Source organism: Alligator mississippiensis, chromosome 13, assembly GCF_030867095.1.
Source record: "Alligator mississippiensis isolate rAllMis1 chromosome 13, rAllMis1, whole genome shotgun sequence".
Taxonomy (NCBI): domain Eukaryota; kingdom Metazoa; phylum Chordata; order Crocodylia; family Alligatoridae; genus Alligator; species Alligator mississippiensis.
In genome coordinates this window covers 42,814,476-42,823,902 of record NC_081836.1, presented here as the reverse complement: position 1 = coordinate 42,823,902, position 9,427 = coordinate 42,814,476, and the positions used below count along the sequence as shown (strand labels likewise).

At 39.2% G+C, this 9,427-nt stretch overlaps 1 protein-coding gene across 2 annotated transcripts in view; it reads right to left on the bottom strand.

Moving 5' to 3' along the window:
- Positions 1 to 660: 660 nt before the first annotated feature.
- Positions 661 to 9,427, bottom strand: part of BMERB1 (bMERB domain containing 1) — a 129,382-nt gene continuing 120,615 nt past the window's right edge. Inside the window, exons 5-6 of one of the 2 annotated variants that reach the window (XM_019494828.2) lie at positions 9,087 to 9,195; positions 661 to 6,293 (exon numbers count right to left, since the gene is read on the bottom strand). In XM_019494828.2, coding sequence (XP_019350373.1) covers positions 6,228 to 6,293; positions 9,087 to 9,195 — 175 coding nt within the window. In that variant the 3' untranslated portion in view covers positions 661 to 6,227. The remainder of the gene's footprint in view (positions 6,294 to 9,086; positions 9,196 to 9,427) is intronic. The other variant, XM_006261586.4, reaches the window with a different exon arrangement.

Below are 9,427 nucleotides of genomic sequence, written 5' to 3'. Positions count from 1 at the left end.
AGGGTAAAATTGATTGTTCTCAAAACAAACTCAGGAACAACCTCCAGAACAGGAATTGTTTAGCATAATGAATAATTGTCTGCATATTAATCAGATTGCTCATTGCATGTTATTTGCAGAAATCTTCTTCCTAAAATGAGACAAAACCCAGCAGCCCTCCTCATTGCAGGGGTCCAGCTGCATGCATTTATTCCTGCTTCACTCTGGGAATGTGGGCTATGTTCACAGCCAGTGTAAATTTATTATTTGTCTCCTGAAGGCTATGAAAATCAATTTATTGCAGATAAGGATCTAAATGTTTTAAAAAAGTGGGTACTTATTTAATTACTGGATGGCTTGGTGAATGCAGACCATCCTGCTAGTTATCAGCTATTCTCTGCTACTCAGCAAAATATACTTTCTGACTTAAGTACTTAGTTTCATGGGGGAGTAATCTCCCTTCATTTCAAGGCCCCTGAATTGTGATCATGTTTTGTGGGAGCAGAACTCCTTAAGTTCACAAAATAGCTTGTGTGCAAATGCTGGCAGGAGCGGAGATTTCTGCTGAAGCAGTTGGAATATACCTTGTGTACAATGTGCAGACAAAATAATTGGTAAATGTTCTGAATTATGGACTGGTTGTTGGTGGTGAGAGATTGTTCACAGATGACTTCAAGCTCATTGTGGTCATAAGTGTTTTTATAGTAACATTTCTGTTGTCATACAAAGGTAGAGCTGACTTGCAAGCACAAACAAATATTTATTTCATATGCAGGAGCACCAGAAAAATTTCAGCTGTAATATATATATGAGAGAGAGAGAGAGAGAGTGACACACACATATATTACAGTAGGTGAATAACAGTACATAGAACGATTTGATTTGTTCGCACTTCTCTGAATAGTCTTTACAGGGGAATGTAAAGTGTCCAGTTAGTTTATTTTTATTACTTTAGTGGGAGTGTGGGCTCTTTTTTTTGCAGCAAGAATAATAAGAACAGTGCCGCCCAACTTAGAAATATACATGACTTGACTATTAAAACTCCCCAGTCCTCAGGCATCCATATCTCTGTCTTTTTCTAACAAAAAATATAAGAAAAATATAATAAGAAAAAAATTCCTGTTGGTGACATTTTTAGAGGTTACATATGTTTCTTACTCGTGATAAATAAGCATGGTCTAATCAACCGCATTTTGGGGTTGGATCTGAGCGTCAAAGTTGGAATCCAGATCAAAGCTTCTCTGATAGCTAGACTAATTCAAATCAGATTCAAATCAAGGGAAGGCCGAAACACAAGTTAAGTCTCGAGCTGCTTTCTTTAAATTCTAGGAGCTGTCATTCCAAACGTTTGGCCAAAGGGAGATGTTGAGCCAGCTGTGACGTGCGGATATAGATCAGGACTGCTCCAGGTCTAAGAAGTACTTGGATTTGGAGTTAGAACTCCATCTTGCTCTATAAAGAATAAAGGATGAAGAGCCTGAAAACAGCTTTTCCCCAGGGGACCGACCTTCCTGTGAGTCATTCCTTAGCTGTTCTGTATGTGAAACGCCCACTGAAGGCCACTCAAAAGGGAGCTTCAGAGTTGCGGCATAAAGCTCCAGTGTGTACAAAATGAACGGGCAAGTTGGCTGAGAGGAAGAACACTGTCAAGTTAAAATGTCAACTGACCAAGTACCTCACTTGTTAGGCCTTTTATTCATATCAGTCAATTTAAACATTTTGTGGCTGCCAGCAGTACAGCTGAAGGTCAAGCAGGCCAACACACTGGGAAAACTAGTCAGAAGGGGGAAAAAAACAGTTTAATTGTCTTTGTCCATTTAGGTGTGATTGAAGATAGGCTTTTAAGCCTATGTGGAAATATGAACAAAGCTGGACAATCAGGACCACCAATGAAATAAAACATGTAGGACTCTTATTTACAACAAAAAGACACAGCCGTTCCATAACTCTCCTCTTCTCCATGCACTGCTGTTCAGGATATAGTAGGAAGGACTCTGGTGGCCTCTGAGCCTGTGTGCATAAAAAATTAATTCCCTCTGATGAGGCATGTTGTCTATGAAGGAGTTAACGCCGGTGTCAGTGAACAGTAACTACAAGGTCACAAATGCCTTGTTCTCAGCAAAAACTGAACCTATGAGAGCCTATTTTGATAGTATAATCTGTTCTCTGTATCACTGGTTTAATAGGCTGGAAATTGTCAGTCCACTCAGAAGTTGTGTGGAAAGAGTTTCATTGATTTTTTTATTAAAAATTGATGTTCTCGGCAACTCCTTTTAATACAGCTTTAGTTAAATTGAGTTGAATTAATCCCTGAAAATAAAATTACATATTGTTCGTGTTTTCTGGGTTACTCTGAAGAGCTATTTCTCCAAATGTAGGAGTAAAATAAACTCTTAATTCAGTTGAACATACAATGTTGTTGCAATTCCTGCAGCAGAACAAATAATGGAAGTAATGATACTGAAAAGAAATCCCTTGATGTGTCCCTTAATTGTACTACTCTCCCCAGCATTGATCAGTCATTTGGCAAGATATCTCATTTTACCACCACCACAAGTGGATCCAAAGCCCACAGAGAACTGTGCATCAGGCAAGTGCATAGCATAGCACCCTAATGGGAAAACCAGTCCACATAGAGGGCATTTCATTCTGTAATGGGCTAACTACTCCCCTAGTTGCTGTTAAACCTTCTTAGCTAAAGTTTGCCTTTAATTCCTGACTCAGGAAAGTATTTCAGAGAACCAACATTTTTCAGTTAGTCTGTACCAGATGGCCCTGACATCAGGTTTTATATAAAAATAAAGTGTTCTTGACATGACACTCCTGAATTAAGGGCTTTATCTCCCATGGCCTCCTTTTCCACCTCAGTGCACAAATGATTCTGGTTAAACACAAGGCTGAGAACTCTTGATCTTTCTGGGAGGTAGTAAGTTATTTTTCCACAGCATCTAACCAAGGGAAAAAGTTATGGAATCAGCCATTTTTACTGAGTTCCATTTCTATGGAGTGTAATCCATGGAAGAAATTGTGCATTTTTAATTGAAATTAAGCCCTTCATTTTTTCATAAACATTATTAATTTATAGAATAGTTCTTTCTTTTCAGAATGCTAATCTACATCTTCTGAAAGAAAATTATGCATAAGACATACATATCCTACTCTAGTCCACAACCACCTCATAGTTCTCAGTAGCTTAAAGAAAAATAACAAATGTTTCATATAACACTACATCTTACTTTACTTGGAAACACATTTAACTCTTCTTTGCCATAGAGTTTCAGTAAACCAGTAAAAGATGTAATAGGAACCATGTGATAGCAGAATGAGACTGTTCAGTGCAAATAGTAATTTTATCATTTTCATTTTTCTCTTGGGACTGTGAAATCCTATGCAAAAATATAATCACGTGCACTGGCATGGAGTAGTCTTCCCTTGGTGATGAACTTGATATTCTAAAATATCTTTCCTATCTTGAATTTTGTGCATTTTTCTGACGCTAAGGAAATTGTTTAGCCAAGAATTCCGAACGTAAAGGTGGCTGCGCAACCTGACACACCTGAGTAGACCAGATTTTCCATGTCACCCTAAACATCCCAACAGCCCATCCACTAAATTCAGCCTTCTAAGATGTCTTTCCCAAGCCCCTTCCCTAAACAAAGACACCATCAAATCACAAGTTTTGTTAACTCTCAGATAAATACCTTAAAATGGTCGTGTGTAGTATGCTTTTAACATACTCTGTTCAAAGTTTCAGGCTTAAGACTCTTCTTATCGACTTTAGCAGGGGCAGCTAGGTCTACGATCTAACACGGGGGTGGACAATTATTTTGGGCAGAGGGCCGCTTACTGAGTTTCAGCAAGCCATCAAGGACTGCATAACAGGCAGCCCAGGACAGATTGATATTAGTTTTCTAAATTTTTTAGGGGCCCCACTTGCCAGATAGAATGGCCTGGCAGACCACATCCGGCCCCTGGGCCGCATTTTGCACACCCCTGATCTAACATGTTGTAGCACTTTGAAACATGCACTAAGTCCAGTTTTCAGAGACAATGTGTGAGATTTACAAAACATTCAGTACTCACTGTTCACATTGAAGCCAAATGTAAAAAAAACCCTTATGAATTTAACAAAGGGAGCATTAACATTGAACACCACTAAAAATCTGATTCTGCACAGTCTAGTCATTCATTACAAGACCTGTAGCCAGGAGGATCCTTGATTCTGCTTCCAAAGGAACCACTGATTTATTTTGGTCAAAGCTGTTCAACTTTTATGTATTAGTTATCCAATGGAAAAAGATCCCTCCCCCTCCCCCTAACCCCCCCCCAAGACTTCACTGATAACCGTTTCTTTCAGCAAAGCTGATCTTTACATTCTGAAAGTAAAAAGATCAGTTTCAATTCTGTAATGTTAGTTCGATTTCCTCGAGACACCAACTGATGTCTTTGCTGTGCTTGTTCTTTAGGATTTTACTGCCACTGTTCTGCAGAGATGTACCTAAACTCCAGCCATAAAAGCTGAATCCTACGAGGATTCCTTGTTAATACAATTCTTCAGCCAGCATTGCTTCCTCACTGGAAACACACTGCTGATTTCTCCCCACCCCTCAAAAAGATCTGGCAACACGACTTCTTTAAATGCTGGATTCCCAGCAGTCTCTCCCATCATGATTAGGAACAGCAGTCTACCATCAACTTGAAACATTCTCAGAAATCCTCACTTGATTAAGCCATCTCTCCCTCTAGCTGTGGCGATCTTGTGATTTAATTTCTTTTCTGGTCAGACTGGTCCAAATGTTCTTTTAGGAACATTTTACCACCTGTTTATCATTATTATTCCTTTTAAGCCTGCTGCTTTCACATTAGATTGTCTGCATTTATTTAATTACTTACATCCATCACAACACACGCCTATACATATGGTGTACAAGTTACAGAGACAATACCATCTTACTGTTATCAAAAGAACAACTAGATTTTACATGTTGTAGTCTGCATACTGATTGAAAATGCAGTTAAAAAGTGAAACACAGGTATATTAGGTCTATCTGTGTTTCCTTTAGTCTGAAAACATATCACTACTTATATATTGCAACCTTCTTGGTATCAACAATTTCATCTTTGTATTTTTTAGTTGTGAACTCAAAGTCATAATTGGGGTGTTTATTGTCTTTCTCTAATATGTGGCAGCAAGTGTTTCCCATAGTCATTAAGTATCTAAACAAATAGCTGTTTTTAGCACCCTGATTCATATCTTAAATGATCATGCTGCCTTCATGTTTTTCTACCCTTCTGGTCAGCAACCTATTTAAACCATGATGCATAGTCTAGTAGTGCTTTTAGATGCTGTTTTAAATAGCTGACTGAACTCTCCGGGTTATTACCTTGCTGACTGTGTGCAAGGTGGACACAAATGATGTAGTGTTTGAATTTACACCCAGCACTAACTACATCTGCTACAGGTTTAGCAGAGACCAGTTTACAAATGGACAGTCAATATCCATCTGAACGGGGTTGTTCAGAATTGATGTTGGATGTTTGACCACAATGTCACTTAAATGTCACAATAAATCAAGTCTGGGGACAGCATCCTTGGTCTTTGTTATCCATTCTTTATGAAGAATTGGAAATGAAACTCCACAGCAAAGTAGGTGAATGTTACACTAGATCAATAATATTTTGTATGCAACATCAGTTATATTAAATTCGCTTTATCTATTGGTTGCACTATATACAATATCACCACTTGGAGGTTTCATTTTGAAAAGGAGCCATGATGGGCTATTTTATACTCAGACCTTGGCAAGTGTTCAAATTCAGTTTACCAAGGGGAAAAAGTATATAACAAATCCTACAAAGTGAGGAATTTTTTTAAATTGCTACTTTACACATTACTTGGTAAAACATGCCCTTTTCTAATTCACATTTGTCACAGGATTGTATTTTTTTCTTGTATTCTTACAAATCTTTTCTGATCATTGGACAGCTGCTATATATATATTTCTTTGTTTTAGGCATGCGCATTGAGTGATCCATGCAACAGTGAAGGGTTCACTATTGGTACACATTCAGTACATTACTGTAATGTTACAGTAGCTGTTGATTTGACTGTTGGGATGCTTTTAAATCCTTTCACCCTATACTTTTATCCGATGAAAAGGTTTGAAAAGAAAATGGATAGACTTGACAAAGGGCCCATTGCTACATGATGCTGCATTGTGTGGCCCCGCAGCAATCTTTAATGATAGCTAAGCCTGCTTTGGCAACAGTGGGCTTGCTTGGAGGAGGTTCTGCCTTCTTTTCTGCTGGGGCACCTGTAACATTCAAAACAGAGCACTATCAAAAACCTGGAGCTGGACCACACTGTTTCTACTTGCTTCTAGCTGAAGCACACAACAAGTTTTGCTTCTAGACACACTTGAATAGACATTCTCTTTGGACAGTGCTTCTAGTGCTGTTGAAAGGCACCAGCTTATTAATGCCTAAAAACTGCTGGGTGGAGCCCTTCCAAGAGTGGAAGAGGCCACAGAATCTAGATGTGACATGAAATGAGACAGAAAATAGAAAAACAATGAGTAGAAGTGGGTCCTGGGTCAAAGTGTTGGAGGTGAAAGGGAAAGCTAATCAGAAAACCTTAGATATCAGCCAGCCTTCTGAGTGGGAGACCAAGAAATCAGTCACTGCCTGACAGCCCTGGAGACTAAAGTGCTGTGTTCAACTGCCAAGAACTGCAATTGCAATGGCAGTGTATGCTTCCTCAGACTGCTCTGTCTGTCTGTGGCAGTCCACCACTAGACATAGTGTGTGAGGGTCAGGATCCTTAGTTGGTGAAAATCAGCATCATTACGTTGGCTGGGTTCCTACATCCACTAGTCCTCAGAGACTGATAGCAAGACTACAGTTTACATAGTAAATTTACCATGCCCAGCGAGTGTCCTCAAACACGCTGCACCTCACCATGTGGGCTGCCTTCTGAACTGGGAGAAGTGTAGCTGCGTCTGGGCAGTGCTGCAGGCAGGCTAATTAGCATAGAAATGGACTACTAGGTACTGTCACTATGGTACTAATTAGCTGGCCCATGGGGCCATTTGGGCACAGCTACACCACTTCTAGCTTAGAAGATAGCCCATGCAGGTCAGTGCAACTTGCTTAACGATGTTAATGTCAGGCTCAGCAAGGGCAAAACATAGTTTTTTTTACAGAAAGGGAAAAGTATCTTTATTATTAACAATTTTAAATAGTAAAAAGCATTAAAAGGAAGATGAAGGAAAGAGAACATGCAAGGGAGGTGAGTCATGTCCTTGTGACTAAAAGGTGATAAACAATTAGCAATGCATTTTTAAATATCTCTTTCTCAGTCCTGTAGCAGAACCTGCGCCCATCCCTGCTGTAAGCCCACTCCAGGAAGATCCTGGTCCTTTGAAACTAAGCTGTGCAAAATGGTGATATTCTACTGGATACAGACCCTTTTAAGTTGGTATTTTCCTACTAATAGGGCACGCTCACCGAGCGAGGACTATATGGTCTCATTTCTCATCTGCTTCCTTTAGAGTCGGGTATTAATTCCCCAGCACTTTCCAGTAGCATAAGTGAACAGCCTAACTTAGAAGCCATCTACTACTGTTTTAACAATATCTCCTGCTCTTCCTGAGCTTGGGTTTTCTTCTGTTTTCCTCAATGGCAGTGGTTCTAGGGCTGATATCTATCAGGTGTTAAACACAGCCTGTCTGACAACCTGGCTCATTAGGTGCTTCTTAGTTCTCTACCAAATAAAAATGTTGCCAGAATGAATACCAGCCAAAGTTATCATCTCTAACCTTCAATGTGTGTGACCAGCCAGGATGTTGTGAAGGTATAGATCTTTGGGTGAGGCTGCTGATGGGAAGGTCTGTGAGACTAAAATGCTCTTACTCAGCTCTTGCCTCCCAGGACACTTAGGTAGCACATCAATAACTGACATTCAGTTTATCACTGTTGTGTTTTCCACAGTGTGCCGTTTAAGATGGAGTGCTAAAACAGCTGAATTTAGGGAAATTAATGTTCATTCAAAATTACTGTATATTTTTAGATGTATTTGTAAGGCAAGGTAAGAGGGAGATAACAAATAGGGATGTGCTTTCTGGAGGTACCATTGTTGTTCGGTTAATATGGTTACTTCAGACACTCCAACCATCAGAACCTCCTTCTCCATTCAGGTTCCTCTTTACATAATACCCAGCTAATAAAATAGCATCTTCCTACTGAGGAAAAGAAGATGAAAATGGAATAATGGCCAGTTGACCCTTGAGACCATCTCTCTGCTTAGACCAGAGTTAGATATGTAAGGTTGAGACCTGGCAGTGTATCTTTGAGACTGATGCCTTGAAAAGGCCATATAATAAAGATCCCTTAATAAAGAGACAGGTAAACTCTAGGGAAGGTTTCTTCTACCCTTGAACTAACCCAGTGATGTGTTGCAATTTGCAGCTGACTTGAATGAGAATTTAGGAGCCAATCCTGTTCTCAACATCCTGTTTATTCCCAAGTACTGTTCAGAAATGTATAGTATAATATACTTATGGGCTACAACCTGGGGAGTTATGCTATCTGGCACTGTTTAGCCATAGCCTGTGGCACAGCCAGTTACCCTGCGTTCAAAAATGTTAGTCTGACTTGGAAAAAGGATTTTCAAGTATTCAAGCTAGCTAAGTTGAGCCAACATGATTAAAAGTGTATTCATTTTTTTTCATCAAAAAATCCTTGCAATAAACTACTGTTGTGGCACAAATAAGCTGTGGCAATGTCTATGCACAGACAAACACATTGCTAACTTATAAAACAGGTTAAGGCAGTTTTCCAAAGTTGCATATAAAATTTAGATTTGATTTTAATTGGAATTAGGCATCAAAATCCCTTAAATTGTTTTTAATAACTTAGCCGAGATGGCTAGAAACCGAGGCTGGTTTTGGTCAAAGCAATTCAGGGAATATTTTTCAGAAGTACAAATGGCAGTGAAATGCCAAACTCTCATTGACATTCACTGGGTGCTTGACTAGCAAGTCCTGAGAGACCTTAGAAATCTATTCCTTTCTTTCCAGAATTTTTTGAAGAGCTTTTTCCTGTCCTACCTCTTTTTGAACAGTTAGAAACTTACTGACTGGAGGTTGTGTTACTTTGTCTAAAGGCTTTAACTTGATTCGAAGGAATTCAGCCATCTCCTTGTCTTCCTCTTGTTCTCTGTTGGTGCAAAAAGAAAAAGAATTAAAAAAAAATATTCCTACACAACTATCAGATCCAGACTCTTCTGTAAAGGTAAGAGTTCCATAAAACTTATTACTGACCTTTCTGAACACTTTTTGTCTCAAAGGTCATTAGAAACTTTGAAGCAAAATCATGATCCCATTGGTGCCAACAGTAAAACTATCATTTACTTCAAAGGGAGTGGGATTTTCCCCCAAGCCTTTCTATA